The sequence below is a fragment of the Semicossyphus pulcher genome, unplaced genomic scaffold (genome assembly GCF_022749685.1).
Source record: "Semicossyphus pulcher isolate SPU_LCO1_2020_fin unplaced genomic scaffold, fSemPul1.0.p SCAF_18, whole genome shotgun sequence".
Taxonomy (NCBI): Eukaryota; Metazoa; Chordata; class Actinopteri; order Labriformes; family Labridae; genus Semicossyphus; species Semicossyphus pulcher.
Window position 1 is genome coordinate 25,997,244 of NW_027211691.1, and position 21,798 is coordinate 26,019,041.

A 21,798-nucleotide genomic window follows, 5' to 3' on the forward strand; every position below is an offset into this window, starting at 1 on the left:
ATAAATCGTATTTCACATAAAGTTAAGAATTGTTTAAATAAAGATATTTATCTTGGGATAAAGTTAGTTCGAGTCTCACTTTAAAAGTCAGAATATGCTCATAATCTGAAATATATTTGTAGAGACACGACTAATATAACAATGTAAAAGATTACCATAAAGTATATAACTAAAGATGGCGCCGGTTTGGCACAGCGGTTAAATCAGCGACCATATACAGAGGCTATAGTCCTCCCGCCCTCGGCCACTTGCCGCGTGTCATCCCAACTCTCTCTTCCCACATTTCCGCCACTATCCACCGTCTCTCTTAATAAAGGCAAAAAAAAGAACATAGCTAAAAATTATCCCGTAACCCTGAAAATATGCCATAATATTAAATATTAAAAAATAATAATAATAATTTTATAAAATGTAAAACATTTGATTTTCCTTAAAGCTCAGATCATACATTTTATGCCAAATGTCCATCATTTTAATAAAGGCAAGAATACTTCTAAAAAGAATAATCCGACAAATTGTATAACAGGTCAAAACTCTCCTTGAAGTTCTGCAGAAACCTTTAAAAATACGATGAAAACGAGTTAACCTTTGATCTCTTAGTCCTGTCTTCCTGTGTGTATCAGGATGTGTGTATCAGCGCGGTGAAGGAGCGGGACATCGAGGCCAAGCTGAAGGACGTGGTGGCCGAGTGGAGCAGCCACACGCTCAGCTTCGCCCCCTTCAGGACCAGAGGAGAACTGCTGCTGAAAGGAGCCGACACGGCCGAGAAAATCTCCATGATGGAGGACAGTCTGATGGTCCTGACGTCGCTGCTGAGCAACAGGTGAGGAGACGGGGGCCGATGCAAGGGAGGAAAGGATAGGTAGGAGGACAAGGAAGGAAAGAAAAGAAGAGAGTGACCTCGCAGCAGTATTATAAGACTGGTTTTAGTAAAATGGATGAAAAGAAGAAAGAAAAGAGAGAGTAGAAAATCAGTAAACAAATGAACAAAAGGTAGGGAATGAGTCAGTGGGAACAGGAAGGAAGGATACAAAAAAGAGGGACAAGAGGTCTGAAGGAAGGAAGGCAAGGGACAGAAGAAAAGCGAGGACTGGAAGGCCAGAAAAAGGAAGGTCTGGAGGTAATAAAATGAAACAGTAAACAGTGACATTTATAAGGTAAGACACAAGTAGGGAGACCGAGAGGCCAGGCAGAAAGAAAAGGATCTATGACCAAAAACTGAAAATCAACATGTGAGACATATTGAGAAGTGTCTGCGTTCCTTCCTCCTGCAGGTACAACGCTCCATTCAAGCCGTCCATCCAGCTGTGGGTGCAGAAACTCTCCAACACCTCCGAGATCATCGAGAAGTGGCTGTCGGTTCAAAACCTCTGGATCTACCTGGAGGCGGTGTTTGTGGGCGGAGACATCGCCAAGCAGCTGCCTCAGGTCAGAATAAACTTTCTGTACCAACATTCAGTTTGTGTATTTCTGCAGTGTGTCGTCCCCGACAGATAAAACTTTGTCTTTGGCTCGTCCAGGAGGCCAAACGTTTCCAGAACATTGACAAGTCGTGGCAGAGGATCATGCAGCGAGCACACGAGCTTCCTAATGTGGTGCAGTGCTGTGTGGGAGACGAGACGCTCAGCCAGGTGCAACGCGACACTCAAAATACTGTCAAATATAAGTTCTTGTTGTTTCCACTGACAGGCTCAGATTGTTCTTCTAAGTGTGTGACAACATGACAGAAAGGATCCCTACAGAGATAGACCTTTTTGTTACAGAGGAAGATGATTGTTTTAACCACACACAGACGTTACATCGCTCTCTGCACACACACCAGACTCCATTCAGAAAAACAGGGACTTTACCTTTGTGATTATCACTTATACAACACAATATTTATGTAACACATAAAAAACCCTAACCTGTTGAGGCAGCAGGGAATTCGGCAGCTCCTGTGTTTTGTGAGTTTAAATTACTGTTTTTATGAATGGAGTCTGGTGTGTTTGAAGAGAGTGACGTAACGTCTGTGTGTGTCTGTGCTTGAAAGACACTTTGTCGTTCTTGATTGATGTCCAGTTCTTCTCCATGTTCTCCTCCTCCTCCTCCTCCTCCTCCTCCTTCAGTTGCTCCCTCACCTCCTGGAGCAGCTGGAGCTCTGTCAGAAGTCTCTGTCTGGTTATCTGGAGAAGAAACGTTTGGTGTTTCCTCGTTTTTTCTTCGTGTCTGATCCTGCCCTGCTGGAGATTCTGGGTCAGGCCTCTGACTCGCACACTATACAGGTAACAAACAGGTGACATGGAGGTGTTATTCTCTTGTCAATAATATTTTAAAATTTCAGTTTTATCTTGGTCACTTACAATCTCTGTCTGAGCTTTTATTTTCCTGCTCATCACTTCCTGTCGCCCCCTCTCCCCCTGTTACCTGTTAGTGTCCCTCTCCTCTACCGTCTGTACTGTCAGTGTTCTTCTTTGCTTCTTGTTGATCGTGTCTTTCTCTGTCTCTCAGGCTCATCTGCTCAGTCTTTTCGACAACGTCAACAGAGTTGTCTTCAAGGAGAAAATCTACGACCAGATCGTCAGTTTTCAGTCCCAGGAAGGAGAAACTGTGGCACTGAGTCAACCTGTCCTGGCACAGGTACGCACTAAAACTGGTTTTACTCTCCTTATAGGGACTTTTGAAGTTCTTAACATCCTGATGTGTTGGATTTGAACATTTCTAGCTGAGCCTGCATATAAAGTATAAATCAAGCTGGGCTAAAATATGAAGACGACCTGGGACTCATGAAGGCTGCAGCAGCTTTAACGGTAAGACTTGTCTCCCTCAGGGGAACGTGGAGGAGTGGTTAGGACAGCTGCTGGCCGGGGTGAGGCAGACCCTTCATGCTATCATTCGTCAGGCCTATGTGGCCATCAGCGACCCGGGCATGAAGCTGCTGGAGTTCCAGTCTGCGTTTCCTGCTCAGGTCGGCCTGCTGGGGATCCAGATGATCTGGACCAGAGACGCAGAAGATGCACTCGTCCTCAGCAAGTCTGACAAGAAGGTGCTTTTAATCTGAGAATAGGAGCTGGGCTGAGACATGTCTTGTATCGTCATAAAAATCCTCTGTCCTCACTGTCCTCTCTCTGATTGGCTGACAGGTCATGCAGACGACCAATCAGAAGTTCCTGGATCTCCTTAATGAGCTCATCGACATGACAACCAAGGAGCTGAGCAGAAACGAGAGAACTAAATATGAGACGCTCATCACCATCCACGTCCACCAGAGAGACATATTCGACGAGCTGGTGGGTGGGCGGAGGGACGGACGAATGTTTAATGTTGGTCAAAGCAGTTTTTCCCATGATGCTCTGCTGTCTCTGTCAGGTGCGTCTGAACGTGCGCTCCGCGTCAGACTTTGAGTGGCAGAAACAGTCGAGGTTTTATTTCTTAGAGGAGACGGACAGATGTGTCATTCAAATCACAGATGTGGAGTTCAGCTACTGCGACGAATACCTGGGCTGCACGGACAGACTGGTCATCACCCCGCTGACCGACAGGTACACACACACACCTGACACACTGGGTGATATCATGATCAAGACGACGCCTTCATTACTCAGTCAGAGCTGAATATGTTAACACTCTTCTGAACATCTGTCCAGGTGTTACATAACTCTGTCCCAGGCTCTGGGCATGAGCATGGGCGGAGCTCCAGCTGGTCCAGCAGGGACAGGTAACACAGTACCTGTCTGTCATGATAACTCAGTGAAACATTACCATCTTTACTTAATGCATGCTGCTCTAATTCAGCGTGTGTGTGTGTGTGCGTGTGTGTGTGTGTGTGTGTGTGTGTGTGTGTGTGTGTTTCCAGGTAAGACAGAGACCACTAAAGACATGGGTCGCTGTCTGGGGAAATATGTGGTTGTTTTTAACTGTTCGGACCAGATGGACTACAGAGGACTTGGACGCATCTACAAAGGTGTGAATGTGTGTGTGATGCAGGAGTGTATGGAGAGTAAGTGGGAGACACCTGCTTGTTACCTTGTGTATTTGGTAATTGTTGGTGGATTCTTCTGAAAGAGCTGTGTCTGAGTTATAGAGATTTGTGACCCACTAAAAGAAGGACCGCTGACATAGAGCTCTTGAAAACACTTCCCAAAGCCAAAGCCATTGTACTTTTCAAATAAGCCTTGTTCTGATTTCTGCAGCTGTACAGGGCTAAGAATTCTGGGATAGAGCCAGTCTTGCATCTGTTTAACGTGTCTCTGCAGGTCTGGCCCAGTCTGGAGCCTGGGGCTGCTTTGATGAGTTTAACCGCATCGAACTGCCGGTCCTGTCCGTCGCCGCCCAGCAGATCTACATCGTCCTGCAGTGTAAGAAGAACAAGAAGAAACAGTTTGTCTTCACCGACGGAGACGTGGTGGACATGGACCCTGAGTTCGGCATCTTCCTCACCATGGTAACCGAGCTTTGACCTCATGAAGCAACCAGCAGGAGGGGCTCGATCAGTTATTATTGCTGTTGTCCCAACTTGATCCCAGTTTGAGGGATGTAGAACTGATCTGTAACTCTGGACTGATGATCCTCTGAACCAACCACAATAACCTCTCTGCCTCCAGAACCCTGGTTACGCGGGTCGCCAGGAGCTGCCCGAGAACCTGAAGATTCAGTTTCGTACAGTAGCCATGATGGTGCCGGACCGGGCCATCATCATGAGGGTCAAGCTGGCCAGTGCAGGTTTCCGTGACAACCAGGTCCTCAGCAGGAAGTTCTACACCCTCTACAAACTGTGTGAGGAGCAGCTCTCCAAACAGGTCGGTGACTAATGATGGTCATACTGCTGAAACTACAACATAATCATGTTTATTAGTCTCTGCTTCTGCAGCTAATACAGCGTTCTTGTGTTTGAACAACAGGTCCATTATGATTTTGGTCTGAGGAACATTTTGTCCGTTTTGAGGACGCTGGGAGCTGTGAAGAGATCCAACCCATCAGAACCAGAGAAGACGGTGGTGATGAGGGTCCTGAGAGACATGAACCTCTCCAAACTGGTCTGTTAGTTTTGTATCTATAGCGATACTGTGAATACCTGTAACACACAAACATGGCCTTTGTGTTGTTAAAGGTATTTCTGATATCTTACAGTAACCACAAGGAGGAGCCCTTCCTTACACACATTCATTGTTACCATAGACTGTATAACAAGTGGACGTAGCCCCCGTCACGTCCCGATTTCGTTTGTCCAGTTTGGCATTTTTCACAGTTGCCCTCTTGTTTCTTCTGGAGCCAGAAGTGACCGTATTTTGTCCTTGTTGACAGGCTAGTGTGTTCATGACATGTCACTCACAGGTAGCCCCGCCCTAACCCCTCCCCTCTTCCTGGTCTGTGTGACTCTCAATGGGAGCATCAGTGACTAAATGAACATCATGCTGTGTTTAAGAAGACTTGAAACTAGAGACTGAGACCATAAAGTCATTAGGAACATGTTTACTGAGGGAATACATCAGGAGAGGAGGAGGAGCATGTTCTCATAGACTTCTATAGGATCAGACAGTGGAGTCGCCCCCTGCTGGACATTCTATATAATGCAGGTTAAAGACAGTTCTGCATTGACTTTATTTCTCATATACAGACTGTGATTGTTACCCGATCACTGAAGCATGCTGGGAAATATGCAGTTAAATTGGTGGAGTTCACTAAATTGTGTCAGAGTGTTTCAGTGACGTTTGACTGTTTCCATTTTGTTTTAAAGACCGAACTTATATACTGAGATCATTTCCCACAAGTGTGACCGTCATCACAGTAACATGGATTCTGTGTGTGTCCCTGCAGGTCGATGAGGACGAGCCTCTGTTCATGAGTCTGATCAATGATCTGTTCCCTGGCATCGGTAGGTTTCTGTCTCTCGCTTCACAACACGATGAAACACACTCACACAGAGGGGTCTTAGATGTGGACACACACGTGAAGGCTTGGGAGGAAACAGGCATTAGGCGGCCAGAGTCGGACAAAGAACTGACTGCTTTATTCTGTGGCTGATGTTTGATTTCATTCATTATGAAACTCTATCTCTATGTTTCATTGAATCCTCCTTCCTCTGTAGTTCTGGATAAGGCCGGTTATCCAGACTTGGAGTCGTCCATCTTTAGTCAGGCTCAGCAGGCCGGTCTGATCCCTCACCCTCCCTGGATCCTCAAACTGGTTCAGCTCTACGAGACGCAGAGAGTCCGACACGGTACGGATCATTACAGACAGAGCCTACACCTGTTGGACACGAGAAGAGCATCCTTACGATTTATCAATTCTTACAATAATTAGAAAGAGGTTTGAACTTATTGCTGGAGGAAAGGTCAGATCTGACGGCTCCATCCTCTGGAGAGCAGAGTCGCTCAAATCTTCATGTAAAAGTTGTTTCACGTGCTCTTCGTGCTGCTTTTATTTTGTTGACCTGAAAGAAGGTCAATTTGATTAAATTACCCCAGAGCAATATGCCATTTTCAGTGAGTTTCTTTTAATTTTATATTTAAACTCCATTATCCTATAAAAATTGCTGTAAACATGTAAACATGAACCAGCATCATTAAAAGCCGGCCGTGTGCTCCTGCAGGCATGATGACGTTGGGACCCAGCGGCGCCGGGAAGACGGCTTGCATCCACACGCTGATGAAGGCCATGTCAGAGTGCGGCTCCCCTCACCGCGAGATGAGGATGAACCCTAAAGCCATCACCGCCTCACAGATGTTCGGTACGCTGGACGTCACCACCAACGACTGGACCGACGGCATCTTCTCTACTCTGTGGAGGAAGACTCTCAAAGCCAAGAAGGTTGTTCTGGATGTTTCAGCCAACTGGACAAGCTTCAATAGTCCAGTCTGAATTAAGCTTAAAATAAACCTAAGAGCTTTTATATCTTTGCATAAAAATCTAAAATCTAAATACGTTTCAAAAAAGGTCCCGAGGGCATTAACTCATCCGTCCTGAATGCTATAAGCTGAAAATGTTCTTTAAACCTACTTTTCCTGCTCGTTTCCTGCACGTTAGGGTCGTACAAATCAACATCTTTTATTTACGTTGTTTTGAAACTGTACTTACCTAAAGGCTATATCTCGATGCATGCATTTATGCTATTATCCAACACTTATTTATCACGGATGACTTGATTTATATTTCTTGTCTCAACACTGGAGACAAAATGTTTTCGGTCTGTCTGTCCCATTCTTGCGAGAGTGATATCTGAAGAACACCTGGAGGGTATTTCTTCACACTTGGCACAAACGTCTTTGGATTACAGTTTGGAGGTCAAAGGTCCAAGGTATTTGTGACCTTGGATCTAAAATCCAATCTAAAAATCTTGCTCATCATTATCCAGAGTGTGTGCAGTAGAGATCAGCTGGTGGAGCCGCAGTACTGACGTCCCGCCCCTTTCCTCTACCCGACACACACCTTTACCTTGTGTCCTTGGCGTGTTGGAGCCCTCAGGTGTCCTTGGCGTGTTGGAGCCCTCAGGTGTCCTTGCCCTGTTGGAGCCCTCAGGTGTCCTTGGCGTTTTGGAGCCCTCAGGTGTCCTTGGCGTGTTGGAACCCTCGGGTGTCCTTGGCGTGTTGGAACCCTCGGGTGTCCTTGGCGTTTTGGAGCCCTCAGGTGTCCTTGCCATGTTGGAGCCCTTAGGTGTCCTTGGCGTGTTGGAGCCCTTAGGTGTCCTTGGCGTGTTGGAGCCCTCAGGTGTCCTTGGCGTGTTGGAGCCCTCAGGTGTCCTTGGCGTGTTGGAACCCTTGGGTGTCCTTGCCATGTTGGAGCCCTCAGGTGTCCTTGGCGTGTTGGAGCCCTCAGGTGTCCTTGCCATGTTGGAACCCTTGGGTGTCCTTGGCGTTTTGGAGCCCTCGGGTGTCCTTGCCGTGTTGGAGCCCTCAGGTGTCCTTGGCGTGTTGGAGCCCTCAGGTGTCCTTGGCGTGTTGGAACCCTTGGGTGTCCTTGCCATGTTGGAGCCCTCAGGTGTCCTTGGCGTGTTGGAGCCCTCAGGTGTCCTTGCCATGTTGGAACCCTTGGGTGTCCTTGGCGTTTTGGAGCCCTCGGGTGTCCTTGCCATGTTGGAGCCCTTAGGTGTCCTTGGCGTGTTGGAGCCCTCAGGTGTCCTTGCCGTGTTGGAGCCCTTAGGTGTCCTTGGCGTGTTGGAGCCCTCAGGTGTCCTTGCCATGTTGGAGCCCTTGGGTGTCCTTGGCGTTTTGGAGCCCTCGGGTGTCCTTGCCATGTTGGAGCCCTTAGGTGTCCTTGGCGTGTTGGAGCCCTTAGGTGTCCTTGCCGAGTTGGAGCCCTTAGGTGTCCTTGCCGAGTTGGAGCCCTCGGGTGTCCTTGCCATGTTGGAGCCCTTAGGTGTCCTTGGCGTGTTGGAGCCCTTAGGTGTCCTTGCCGAGTTGGAGCCCTCGGGTGTCCTTGCCATGTTGGAGCCCTTAGGTGTCCTTGGCGTTTTGGAGCCCTCGGGTGTCCTTGCCCTGTTGGAGCCCTTAGGTGTCCTTGGCGTGTCGGAGCCCTCAGGTGTCCTTGCCGAGTTGGAGCCCTCAGGTGTCCTCGGCGTGTCGGAGCCCTCAGGTGTCCTTGCCATGTCGGAGCCCTCAGGTGTCCCTGCCGTGGCGGAGCCCTCAGGTGTACTTGCCGTGTCAGAGCCCTCAGGTGTCCTTGGCGTGTTGGGGCCCTCAGGTGTCCTTGGCGTGTCGGAGCCCTCAGGTGTCCTTGCCGTGTTGGAGCCCTCAGGTGTCCTTGGCGTGTTGGAGCCCTCAGGTGGGCTCAGTCTGCAGCAGAACAGCTTCTTGTGTCGGTCTGAAGCAGATATTCACGCTGATAGAAAGTTCAATGACTGTAGTGTTAGTGTTAGTTACGTCTCCTCTCGCCGTTCCTCATCTACTCTGCTACAACAGAGCTGTCAATCATGAGGCCACGCCCCCTTTTTATGGCATCAAATAACTAATTAAAAGCAAACTTGTCAGAAAAATGAACACTTGGACATAAATCAGCAGGATAAGAACTAACTATAATGACAGAAACCATGTTTGAGAAAAATGTTTTTGACGTGTATTTAGATTTTATGGTTTGACTCATGTCCCATCTGTTAACATGGAGGAGGCGGGCTTTATGAGCTATACTGCAGCCAGTCAGCAGGGGGCGATAGAGAGGGTTTAGGGAGCTGTCATGTCGGCCATCTTTTTATACAGTGTATGTTTCACAGTATTTGCAAGGAAAATAAATCACATGAAAAGATAACACAGAGCAAGACATGTATAAACGTGTGTGTGTGTGTGTGTGTGTGTGTGTGTGTCTACCAGGGAGAATACATCTGGATCGTGCTGGATGGGCCAGTTGACGCCATCTGGATCGAGAACCTGAATTCAGTTCTGGACGACAACAAAACTCTGACGCTGGCAAACGGAGACAGAATCCCCATGGCACCCTGCTGCAAGGTGACATCACAAACACGCCTGTCAGTCATGACTGAGGTTTCAGTGAGCAGCTTTATGTCAACCAATCCCAGTCCAACGTTGTTTGATATATTCCAAGAACATTGTGATCCAGAGCGGGAGCAGATTTCCTGAAGCCCTGTTATTGCCTCCAGATTGTGTTTGAGCCCCACAACATCGACAACGCCTCCCCGGCCACGGTGTCCAGGAATGGGATGGTGTTCATGAGCTCCTCGGTGCTTGGCTGGAGCCCCATCCTGCAGGCCTGGTTACAGACCCTCCCTGAGCAGCAGGCCGACGCCCTGAGGCTCTGCTTTAGCTGCTGCTACCAGGTGAGGACCAGAAAATTAACCTTTCCAATTTAGAGACTTGAAACCTAAAATTGAAGTTTTGTCTTTGAAACTTTAGCTATAATATTTTCCTCTGCAGGATTTGGTGGACTTTGTCTCGACTGCGTTGTCTCCTAAGATGCAGATGCTGGAGTGTATGTACATCAGACAGACTATCGACCTGCTGCAGGTAGGAATTTGGGTACTTTTAAATCTGGGCCCTATTTCTCTTTATTCAGGGGTCTTAAAAAGCAAAAGTACTGTGTTGGATCTTAATTAATCATTTAAACCAACAAAGTCATAATATCAATCAAACAAACTAACCGATCGAGCAGCGGTGGACCAGCAGCTCCCGTGTTCTGCGAGGTAAAACAGCTGTTTTTGTCAGTGGAGTCTGGTGGTTTGCAGAGAGCGAGGTAGCGGCCGTCACTGCAGGTTTCAGAGAGGCGGTAACGGGAAATGTGGTTTGATTTTTCATTTGTTTCTCCAGGGTTTGCTCCCTGCATCAGAGGAGAAACAGGGATGCCATGGTGTCGTGGGTCGACTCTTTGTGTTTGCGGTGATGTGGTCTCTTGGAGCGCTGCTGGAGCTGGACGACAGAGCCAAGATGGAGGCTTTCCTAAAGGTGTGTGTCTGCAGGTTGTTTGTTGATGCACCGGGACCTCCAGTTGCTGGCGCCCTTTTCTTTCTCGATTTCCATCAAGTTTGCTTTGGATGTCCGTTCTCCATCCCTCTAGCTCCACCATCACGACAAACTTGACATTGTTAGCTCCAGTGCTGGTCAGATGTTTAGGATCTGTCTGCTCTGATCATGTTTGACTTGATCTTGTCCTCTAGGGGGCTCTGATTAGTCCTTTTTGTTGTGTTTCTGTCTGAAGGGCCTCGGCTCGTCTCTGGAGCTGCCGAACACTCGGCAAGAGCAAACCATCTTTGAGTTCACCGTCAACGAGCAGGGACAGTGGGAGCACTGGTCCAATAAGGTCTGTGGATGGTTTCTTTTCAGACATAGACGCCTACAAGTTTTTCCAGTTTCTTTTCTCTGCAGTGCTTCATTCAAAGCATCCACACACTGAGTCAAATATTCAAACCTAAGATCCTGAAACATCCTGCAGTATCAGATAGGAATGTCTGGTCCTGTCATCTGTTCTTCAGCCGGACATATTCAGTAGTTTTGGACATTTTGAGATCTTAAGTTCTAGTGGTTCAATCAACGCTTGGACAGAACCTTATGTTGGAGAAGACACATCCAAGTGCAGTCTAAATATGTTCCTTCTGTATTCTTTCATCATCACCATCCAGGTCCCAGACTATGTGTACCCTAAGGACCACGTCCCAGACTACTCGTCCATCCTGGTTCCTAACGTGGACAACGTGAGGACGGACTTCCTGATGCAGACTATCGTGAAGCAGAGGAAGGCCGTGCTGCTGATCGGAGAGCAGGGAACCGCCAAGACCGTCATGATTAAAGTGAGCCATAATCCTGACACCATTTTTGGCCCACAAGCATCATTTACGTCAGTCTGTCATATTTGTGCTACAATGAAGTCAGGGTGAATTTTCCCAGTCAGATGCCGTTTTTGTGATTATAACGACACTAAGAGAATCCATTGATTCTCCACAACATCCAGTCGTCAGCTAGCACATGCTAATGCTACGTCTCTGGCTCCCCCTGCAGGGCTACACCAGTAAGCTCGACCCTGAACTTCACCTCAGTAAGACGGTTAACTTCTCGTCGGCCACGCTGCCCAGCATGTTCCAGAGAACCATCGAGAGCTACATCGATAAACGAATGGGCGCCACCTACGGGCCGCCGGCCGGACGCAGGATGACCGTATTCATTGATGACATCAACATGCCCGTCATCAACGAATGGGGAGATCAGGTCGGCTTCCTGCTTTTCTTCTCTTGTTTTCTTGCACTCTTTTATCCCTGAAAGTCGTAACCATGGAAACACAAACTGAACCTCCCTCTGGTTTGTAGGTCTTCTAATATACAAAGGTTATGGATACATTACATGTTTCTCTGTATACCTTCTTACAACCAATCAGATTGTTGATATCACTTGTCCCCGCCCCCTCTCTCAGATAACCAATGAGATTGTTCGTCAGCTGATGGAGCAGGGAGGTTTCTACAGTTTGGATCGTCCTGGAGAGTTCATCAGCGTGGTGGACGTTCAGGTAAGCCACCAACCATCTTCAGTTTGTCCCTGAAGCTTTACTGCTGAGATTTTAAACAGAAAGGCGCCCATAGATTGTATATATGAAGTGGACGATGGATGGATTCAGAGAAAATGTATCTGCCCTCCACTCTCAGTGAAAGAAAAAACAGTGTAATAACCTTTAACAGTTGGTGGCGGCCATGATCCACCCGGGCGGCGGGCGGAACGACATCCCTCAGCGTCTGAAGAGGCAGTTCTCCATCTTTAACTGCACCCTGCCCTCCAACTCCTCCATCGATAAGATCTTCAGCACCGTGGCTCAGGGATACTTCTGCCCAGAGAGAGGCTTCCCTGCTGGGGTGTGTGACCTCGCCGCCGCCCTCGTACCCACCACCAGGCGGGTGTGGCAGGCTGTGAAGGCTAAGGTAAAAACAAATGGGGTTCATAGCTGAAGGTTCACTGTTCCTGTTTTTGTCTCTTTTGTTCTGCTTTCTCCACATTACCTGCACATTTATTTATTATTTGTTCAAGTTTAATGTCAAAATCTTCTAAAAATAACGTCCAAATTCAAATGCAGTTTCCCATGACTGAGCTTTGTTTTTGAATGTCTTTAATTCAGAAATATGATAAGGATATTGATCATATTGATATATTATGAGTCAAAATGCGTTCATGGATTAAGAAGCAATCATGCGTCTCAGATATAAGACAAGTTATGTTGATTAATGTTGGTTGATTATGTGAAGTGAATCCTTTTGCATTTAATATGACCTTGATTCTTCATGAAACATATTCATTTAGAATCATTATTATCTGTTTATAGTACGTAAATGTGGGTATCTTCATTCAAAGAAAGGAGAAATAAATTGATGTGCTAATGGGAGCAATAAGACTTCTAATGTCGGCTTGTAACTCTCAAAGTTTTTAAGTAATGTAATTTCTGATTTCATCCTGAAAGCACAGATTAACAAAACGGTGTCTTGTAAAAAAAAAAAAAAAAAAGAAAAAAGTTAAATATAAAATATTATGTTTCCTGTGTGCGGCACACAGACTGACAGCAGCCAGCGGTTTAATGTATTTACATCAGGAAAAAATCAGGAGATGGTTTTTGACATGAACAGAATAATTTATTAAATATCTAGTTTATAATCAGAACATTTCGTGTGGTCGACAGAGTATCATAGTGTTTTCATTGTATATCTGACACCACTTTTATGCAAATTTTAATTAATATTTTACTACATTCTCTTAAACTATAGTCTGTACACAGTCATCATTCCCAGCTCTTATTCTGAAGGTCACATATCCCAGCAGCACACGTATTTACTCCAACTTAATTCCTGCTTCCTAATTTAACCAACCCACATGCACTGGTTCCATATTGTTTTTTATAACTTCTACTATTTGACCCTCTGTAGCTTCCATGTTGAAATTCCTCTCTCCTCAGATGTTGCCGTCTCCTGCTAAGTTTCACTACATCTTCAACCTGAGGGACCTCAGCAGGATCTGGCAGGTACAAAACGCAGCATCAGGTTTCACTCGATAGTCCTGAGTAAGACACACACGTCTGAATGTACACAACAAATTATTTCACCCCTTTTTTTCCGACAAAAAAAGTTCTATACATAGCTGTTTGTCATCTGCATGAGATGTGTGAGAAACTCCGTGATTCCGTGCGATCCAAGAGGGAGCATGTTGAACAGAAGTGGTCCAAGAATAGAACCCTGAGGGACCCCACATTTAAAATCATTTCGACTTAAAGTGTAAAACACCTTTATTGTGCTTCCGTTTCTCTCTGTATGGAATTATTAACGTATTCATTAGAAACAGTGTGTGTTGTGTTATTGATTATTGATCAGAATACGTCCGGGTTGTGTTTCAGGGGATTCTGACGGTGAAGTCTGAGGCGTGTCAGAGCTCAGAGCTCCTCTCGGCTCTGTTCCATCATGAATGCTGCAGAGTGATTGCCGACAGATTCATCGACAGCAGCGACAGACAAACCTTCAACGGCATCCTGGAGAAGGTGTGTGTGGTTTGTAAACATCACTCAGGCAGCCATTTTTAACACCAACGTAAAATGAAAACAAAGTGAGTATTCTGTCGCTTTGGCAAAGTGATTTATTTTTTCATCCAAACCTTTTCTGCCTCAGATCACAGTGGAGGATCATGGGAGAGCTGTGACTGAGCATGCTCAGTGGGACAGCTGCTTTGTGGACTTCCTGCGTGAAGCTCCGGAGGCGACGGGGGACGAACCTGAAGACGCCGAACTGGAAGCTCCGAAGGTCCTAAATGTGTTACATAAGCATATGTGTCACATTAATTATGTCCTAAATCTAGTGCTTTTATTTAGTATGTATGTTGATGTCCTTCTGATTTGAAGAGCAAAAGTTCATTTGATTGACAGGTGTATGAGCCAATCCCTTCACTGGACGCTCTGGCAGAGCGGCTGTCTGTTTTCCAGCAGCAGTACAACGAGGCGGTGAGGGGCGGAGCCATGGACCTGGTCTTCTTTAAGGTAATTACTATCTGATTGATCATCTGATAGGCGGCCATGTTTGAGGTATGAGGTTCAACCAAAGTTCTTTTACCTCTTTACTTAGGATTTAAAACATAGCTTAGCTTAGCAGAGTTAGCAGTCAGTCGCTAACACAAGAGTTGCAGACTCTGCAGCAGAGGAATATGCCTGTTTTTCTGCCTGATAAACAACTAGCTCATTTACACTCACACTTTCATAAGTTATTAGTGACAGATGCAGCAGATGTAACCTCTCTGTATCTCTGTTACTAAATGAGCCGCTCTCTTTGGTCCAATGACAGGACGCGATGACCCACCTGATGCGGATCTCCCGGATCCTGCGCACGCCACAGGGGAACGCCCTGCTGGTTGGGGTCGGGGGGTCGGGGAAGCAGAGTCTGACAAGGCTGGCGTCGTTCATCGCTGGATACCAAACCTTCCAGATCACGCTGACCAGGTCGGACACACCACACACACACCGGGTTGTTGTGCAAAATGTGCACACACGAGTGACTCCACACACAAGACGCAGCTGACAGTTGTTGATGTGAGTGAAGAAATAGTCTCAACTAAGCTTTATTCGCGTGTGTGTGTGTGTGTGTGTGTGTGTGTGTGTGTGTGTGTGTGTGTGTGTGTGTGTGTGTCCTGCAGGTCGTACAGTAGCAGTAACCTGCTGGAGGATCTGAAGGCTCTGTACCGTATCGCCGGTCAGCAGGGAAAAGGAGTCACGTTCCTCTTCACCGACAACGACATTAAGGACGAAGCCTTCCTCGGTACCTGACCGCCTGTTCTTTTATTATTGATTATTATAACAACATTAACACACAACACACATGCCCCACAAACTGCATTGTTACAGCATCAACAGTAAATTGTTGGACAGAGCAAGTTACAGCTGCAACCATGATTACTTTCCTTCTTAATAAATTACCAATAAACGTCCTTAAATCGCTTCTTTTGTCCAACCACCCAAGATTTTTTAGTTTCAGCAAATTACCAGCAAATGTTTCACATTTTTGTTTGATCAGTCAATTATCCAAACAATGGGCAACTAATTTCTTTTGAAGGATGAATAGATCAATCGTTGCCGCTCCAGAGAGTAACATCCTGTTTCTATTCAAATTAAATCTTATGAGGAGCTGGATCAGGAAACTGCATTACTATTTTGTCTTATTAAAATAATTAGGGTCATCCTCTGCATATTATGAATATCAATAACGTTTCATGGACACTGGCCTGGTAGTTGTCTAGTTGTGCAGATATTGTAGATACTCGTCATGATCGACCTCTCTTCTCCTCTGCAGAGTACATGAACAACGTCCTGGCGAGCGGGGAGGTTTCCAACCTGTTTGCTCGAGACGAGCTGGACGACATCACCCAGGATCTTATTCCTGCTATGAAGCGACAGCATCCTCGCCGACCTCCGACCTCCGAAAACCTCTACGACTTCTTCCTGTCCCGAGTGAGGAGCAACCTCCACGTCGTCCTCTGCTTCTCGCCCGTCGGGGAAAAGTTTCGGACTCGTGCCTTAAAGGTGAGGCCAGAAACATGAGGTCATTTTACCTACAGAACACAGGAGTTTCTGGTCCACAGCAGGGACACGAAGTGAATGAGGCAGAAGTAAAAAGCAGCTCCTGTGTCCTGAGAGCTTAAATCACTGTTTTTCTGAATGGAGTCTGGTGTGTCTGCAGAGAGCGATGTAACGTCTGTGTGTGGTTAAAACAATCATCTTCCTCTGTAACAAAAAGGTCTATCTCTGTAGGGATCCTTTCTGTCATGTTGTCACACACTTAGAAGAACAATCTGAGCCTGTCAGTGGAAACAACAAGAACTTTTAGTGGACGACCTTTGACCCATCAAGGATTATGTTGCAGCCATTACAGCCTATTTCACTGCTGCAGGATGAACACATCTACTGGAGACATTCACACACTTTTTTACCTGTTCGACATTTAGAGCCAATGTTTAAAAAAAGTTGACCTTTGACCTGAACAGTTCCCAGGTCTGATTTCGGGCTGCACAGTGGACTGGTTCCAGCGTTGGCCTCGGGACGCCCTGGTGGCTGTATCGCATCACTTCCTGTCTCATTACCAGGACCTCCGCTGCTCGGGGGACGTGAAGCAGAGCGTGGTGATGACCATGGGAACCTTCCAGGTAGTGCTGCCTCTGAGATCAGGTGTGTTTCCGTCGGCACGCTCACCTGACTGATCACATGTCTCTCCTGTAGGACCAGGTGGCGGAGAAATGTGCGGAGTACTTTGAGCGTTTCCGCCGTCAAACGTTTGTGACGCCCAAATCCTACCTGTCCTTCATCGACAGCTACAAGGTCATCTACGCCGAGAAGATCACTCACGTCGGCACGCTGGCTGAGCGCATGAAGACAGGTACACCAGGGGTCTTTTCCCATGATGCACTGCAGGTCTGTAGACAGGAGTTGGAGCAGTAGCGCATCATGTGCTGTTTGTGTTCTGCTGCTGCCTGCAGGTCTGTGTAAACTGATGGAGGCGGAGCAGTCAGTGTCTCAGCTCTCTGAGGAGCTGGTGGTGAAGGAGCAGGAGCTCGCCGTCGCCTCCCAGAGGGCAGAGGAAGTCCTGCAGGAGGTCACAGCTAAAGCTCAGGCTGCTGAAAAGGTCAGACACAACACATGGAGACATAACTTCACCGTGTAGTGGGCTAAAACATTTAAAGCACATTAGAAATGTGAAAAAGTTCACTTCTATGTTTTTCAGTGTTTCACTGATGAAATCATCTCACAGATTGAAAGCTATAAATCTGTATTTCTGTAACAATCTGAGGAGCTTCTTCGCCTCAATCTCTAGTTTCAAGTCTTCTTCAACACAGCATGATGTTCATTTAGTCACTGATGCTCCCATTAAGAGTCACACAGACCAGGAAGAGGGGAGGGGTTAGGGCGGGGCTACCTGTGATTGACAGGTCACTGCCACATCCACCTTAAAAAGTGTCTTGCTCAACGTTTTGTTGTTCCTAAAGACGCTCTGAGAAGTGGACTGCTCGTATGGTTTTCTTACAAGCTTGTTTTTTTGCTTTGATTAGCATCCAGATCATTATCACAATGACAATGAACAACAGATCCCTATCTTAGCAAGTACTAGCGTTAGCTGATAACCGCTTATCCTCTCCAGCTTCCTTCTCATCCAAATATGGTCACTTCTGGCTCCATAACATCAACATGGTGACGGCTTAAATCACAAAGTGGTTGTCCACAAATCAAACCAAGGACAGAAGTCATGTGACTACGTCCACCTCTTAAATGAGGTCTATGTGACATTGACACAAGGAAAGAGTAGACAGACACAGTAAGAGACCACCTGGTGAACACGGTGGAGCATGAAGCAGCTCAGAAGGTGGCTGAGACCAAAAACAGAGCTAAAAGAGGGTGAATATTCTACCTCTCTCTCTCTCTCACTCTCTCTCTCTGTGTTCAGGTGAAGCAGCAGGTGCAGAAGGTGAAGGATAAGGCTCAGCTCATCGTTGACGAGATTGAAACCGATAAAACAGCAGCAGAGTCCAAACTGGAAGCTGCAAAACCTGCACTAGAGGCTGCTGAGGCTGCACTGCAGGTCACACACACACACACACACACACACACACACACACACACACACACACACACGCCTCCTCTCTGTGCTGCTGCTTCAAACTAACATACATCTGCTGACCTCTTCTCCAGTCAGCAGGGGGCGATGAAGCCCAGTAAATCAGGTGTTCATGGTCCACATGACATTGAAACACCAAGAGCACATTCACACCTAAAGTCCGTTTGTTTGGTCCCAATCAAAGACCAAATTAGTACAAAGTTGCATTTGGCCTGGAGTTTGGTTTGTGTCACACGGCAGCTTTTAACAGCGGACCAAAAGTTTAGATGCGCCGGGAAGCTGCTCTCTGATTGGTCAGAATTTCCACGTGGGAAACTCCCTGAAGTAAACACAGAGAGAGAGCGCACTGATCGATCACACTCAACATGATTGCAGACTTTAATGTTTTGTTGTTGAGTTTTTTACTTTTAACCGACATTGTTCCACAGATCGATCAGCTCCATCTCCTTTCGCCTGAACACCTCCGTGTTCTCGTGTGTTTCAACAAGCATCTGTGAGATTGTTTGGTCGCCCATATTTCTATCTCCTCATCGCTCCCCGACGTCTGTCCTCTGCTCATCTCGCTGCGTGTCTCTGTACATGTCAGCGCCCGTAAACACTACAATGCAGTTTCATGGTTTGTTTCCTGTATTTGGTCCTACTTTAAGTCCGCTTACGTTCTCACCAGAATCAAACCGGACCGTGGCTCGTTTGGAAACGAACCGGGACCCATCTTTTCTAGCAGACCATGGTCCGGTTGTTTGGTCAGCAGCAGAGTTTCATTCCGGCGTTCACGCCACCTAAACGGACCGCACCAAGGGGACAAACGCTCCAGGGTTCGGTTCAATTGGCCTAAACAAGGCTGCTGTGAACCCGGCCTAAGTTACTACTGGATGACTGGTTCGTTCATCAAACGTTACCTGTAGATACCTTTTCCTGTGTCTCCTCAGACCATCAAACCAGCCGACATCGCCACAGTGAGGAAGCTGCAGAAGCCTCCGCATCTCATCATGAGGATCATGGACGCTGTGCTGCTGCTGTTCCAGAGGAAGGTCTGGAATGAAATAGATTTATGTAAAATAGATGTTGGGGCGGCATTTTCCTGATCTGTGTGTTTTTCACTGTTTGTCTCAGATTGACACAGTGACCTCTGACCCTGAGCGACCTTGTCTGCGCCCTTCCTGGTCTGAGGCCATGAAGCTGATGCAGAACTCTGCCTTCCTCAGCATGCTGCTCAACTTCAGCAAGGTCTCAAACATGTACATTTTTAAATGTATACAAATGTAATGTATATTTATTTCACTCATTTTCTTGCTCCAGGAGGTCCCTAAGATTGAAATCTCCTTTCTGAGAGAGATACGTTGGCCTAGAAGTGCAAACGTCTGCAGCAGCACCAAACATTTCAAACAGGAGAAACAGGCAGCAAATTCAAAAACACACAAAAGTCCAGAACAAATACGACAATGGAGCGATGTGGAAATAAAAAAACCCTGAAAAACACTGCAAGTACAAAAACAACCATAAGTAATGCAACAGGATAAAGAGAGAGGTTAGTTAGACCAACACAGTTAAAGCAGCAGTAAACCAGCTCCTGTGTCCTGTGAGCTTAAATCAGTGCTTTTATGAATGGAGTCTGGTGTGTCTGCAGAGAGCGATGTAACGTCTGTGTGTGGTTCAAACAATCATCTTCCTCTGTAACAAAAAGGTCTATCTCTGTAGGGATCCTTTCTGTCATGTTGTCACACACATAACAATCAGGGGGTTAATATTCTGTTATTACTCTTGAAAAGGTGATGACACATTGTGTTCAGAAGCATCACTTATATCAGTTACAGCTCTCTGAAGAAGTGACGCCTGCAAAAAAATATGTGTCAGAGGGAAACTCCCCTCTCCCCTTCTCACACTACAGTCATCACCTGCTTTTATTATACGTGTGTGTGTGTGTGTGTGTGTGTGTGTGTGTGTGTGTGTGTGTGTGTGTGTGTGTGTGTGTGTGTGTGTGTGTGTGTTGCATACCTGCTAAGCTGTGGATTAATGGAGCTGGCATCGGTCATCAGCGTGCTTAGAGCTGGAAAAACCCTGAACTATTATTGTGTGTGTGTGTGTGTGTGTGTGTGTGTGTGTGTGTGTGTTTTATCTCACTGCCTGGACTGTTGTTTTGTGTTTTTGTGTGTTACACAAATGTTGTGCTGGATCTAAACTAAAACCCGTTGACACACCAAAGTCACACAAGCAGCAGAGCAGCAGCTCCTCCTGTTCTCTGTGAGCTTAAATCAGTGTTTTTCTGAATGGAGTCTGGTGTGTGTGCAGAGAGCGATGTAACGTCTGTGTGTGGTTAAAACAATCATCTTCCTCTGTAACAAAAAGGTCTATCTCTGTAGGGATCCTTTCTGTCATGTTGTCACACACTTAGAAGAACAATCTGAGCCTGTCAGTGGAAACAACAACTTTTAGTGGACGACCTTTGTTTGTCCATCACAAGTTATTATAGCTGCACTATATGGTGGTGAACCCCCTGGGGGGATAAAACGTATCGTCTCTACTGTGTGTTGTGCTGCAGGACTCCATCACAGAGGAGGTGGTGGAGCTGATGGCTCCTTACCTGGAAATGGACGACTACAACCTGGAGTCAGCCAAAAGGATCTGCGGCAACGTGGCGGGACTCTGCTCCTGGACTCAGGCCATGGCCGACTTCTTCGCCATCAACAAGGAGGTGCTGCCGCTGAAGGTACGAACACAGTCCAGGATGTACTGCAACACGACAAGATGCTGACTACCCACACACACAGGGATGATTACATATGTTTGTGTGTGCGTGCAGGCTAACCTGGCCCTGCAGGAGGTTCGGCTGGTGGTGGCTCAGACTGAACTGGCTAAAGCTCAGGAACAGCTGGACGCTAAGCAGCAGGAGCTGGACGCCGTGCAGGTAACACACACACACACACACACACACACACACACACACACATACACACACTTTGCACCTTTGTGCTTTAGGCTAAGATGGTGAAGACAGTCGTGAAATGAATGAATGAAGACGTCCATCTGACTTTGTGACATGTGTTCTTGCGTGTATAATTTAAATCATTTGTTTATGTTTATGTGTAAATAAGCGTTTACGTCATGTGACCTGATCTTCAGGCGCTCTACGACGCTGCTATGAAGGAGAAGCAGGACCTGGAGGATGACGCTCAGGCCTGCCGCCGCAAGATGGCCAACGCTACGGCTCTGATCGACGGGCTGGGCGGAGAGAAGGTCAGCATTGAACTCCTCCATCATCCCTCCATCAGTCATCCCTCCCTCTCTCTCTCTGCTGTTACATTTGTGTTTCAGGTCCGTTGGACGGACAGCAGTGCCGGCTTTCAGACCCAGATCACACACCTGGTGGGGGACGTCCTCCTGTCCGCAGGCTTCCTGTCCTACGCCGGGCCCTTTAACCAGGAGTACCGCAGCCTGCTGCTGGAGCTGTGGAAGACAGAGATGCAGGAGAAGCTGATCCCCTTCAGTCCGGTAAGACCCGTGTGGCCTAATCCACATGTGCAGTTTATGGACCATCGTACTTTGTACAACCCAAATATGCACCCAGAGTCAGTGCAGAGAAAAGACACCTTTCACTACCTGTCACTAAACTTGTGTAAATATTGTTTTTAATGATTTCTAAAAGAGAAAGAGAAAATGTCTGTGCTTTGAGTTTCACGTTCAGAATATCCAACGAATCAATTGTTTACTTTGGTGAAAACTTGTGAGAGTGGAGGAAATAATGACGTAATGAACAGAACGTGCGTCGT

The 21,798-nt window shown here is 46.8% G+C and overlaps 1 protein-coding gene across 1 annotated transcript in view; it reads left to right on the forward strand.

The window, feature by feature from the left end:
- The window catches only part of dnah5l (dynein, axonemal, heavy chain 5 like), a 57,169-nt gene that overhangs the window by 25,988 nt on the left and 9,383 nt on the right, over nt 1–21,798 (forward strand). The window contains exons 37-78 of the mRNA XM_069667075.1: nt 624–823; nt 1,275–1,428; nt 1,521–1,631; nt 2,109–2,264; nt 2,491–2,619; nt 2,810–3,025; nt 3,123–3,269; nt 3,349–3,521; nt 3,627–3,697; nt 3,836–3,943; nt 4,236–4,423; nt 4,584–4,778; nt 4,881–5,015; nt 5,797–5,854; nt 6,068–6,199; nt 6,572–6,789; nt 9,282–9,416; nt 9,569–9,745; nt 9,843–9,932; nt 10,233–10,367; nt 10,621–10,722; nt 11,042–11,209; nt 11,418–11,624; nt 11,827–11,919; nt 12,089–12,325; nt 13,348–13,413; nt 13,783–13,923; nt 14,051–14,182; nt 14,305–14,415; nt 14,717–14,871; nt 15,066–15,187; nt 15,719–15,948; nt 16,410–16,568; nt 16,642–16,798; nt 16,899–17,044; nt 17,861–17,995; nt 18,961–19,062; nt 19,145–19,258; nt 20,571–20,738; nt 20,832–20,936; nt 21,152–21,265; nt 21,344–21,520. Coding sequence (XP_069523176.1) covers nt 624–823; nt 1,275–1,428; nt 1,521–1,631; nt 2,109–2,264; nt 2,491–2,619; nt 2,810–3,025; nt 3,123–3,269; nt 3,349–3,521; nt 3,627–3,697; nt 3,836–3,943; nt 4,236–4,423; nt 4,584–4,778; nt 4,881–5,015; nt 5,797–5,854; nt 6,068–6,199; nt 6,572–6,789; nt 9,282–9,416; nt 9,569–9,745; nt 9,843–9,932; nt 10,233–10,367; nt 10,621–10,722; nt 11,042–11,209; nt 11,418–11,624; nt 11,827–11,919; nt 12,089–12,325; nt 13,348–13,413; nt 13,783–13,923; nt 14,051–14,182; nt 14,305–14,415; nt 14,717–14,871; nt 15,066–15,187; nt 15,719–15,948; nt 16,410–16,568; nt 16,642–16,798; nt 16,899–17,044; nt 17,861–17,995; nt 18,961–19,062; nt 19,145–19,258; nt 20,571–20,738; nt 20,832–20,936; nt 21,152–21,265; nt 21,344–21,520 — 6,069 coding nt within the window. The remainder of the gene's footprint in view (nt 1–623; nt 824–1,274; nt 1,429–1,520; nt 1,632–2,108; nt 2,265–2,490; nt 2,620–2,809; nt 3,026–3,122; nt 3,270–3,348; nt 3,522–3,626; nt 3,698–3,835; nt 3,944–4,235; nt 4,424–4,583; nt 4,779–4,880; nt 5,016–5,796; nt 5,855–6,067; nt 6,200–6,571; nt 6,790–9,281; nt 9,417–9,568; nt 9,746–9,842; nt 9,933–10,232; nt 10,368–10,620; nt 10,723–11,041; nt 11,210–11,417; nt 11,625–11,826; nt 11,920–12,088; nt 12,326–13,347; nt 13,414–13,782; nt 13,924–14,050; nt 14,183–14,304; nt 14,416–14,716; nt 14,872–15,065; nt 15,188–15,718; nt 15,949–16,409; nt 16,569–16,641; nt 16,799–16,898; nt 17,045–17,860; nt 17,996–18,960; nt 19,063–19,144; nt 19,259–20,570; nt 20,739–20,831; nt 20,937–21,151; nt 21,266–21,343; nt 21,521–21,798) is intronic.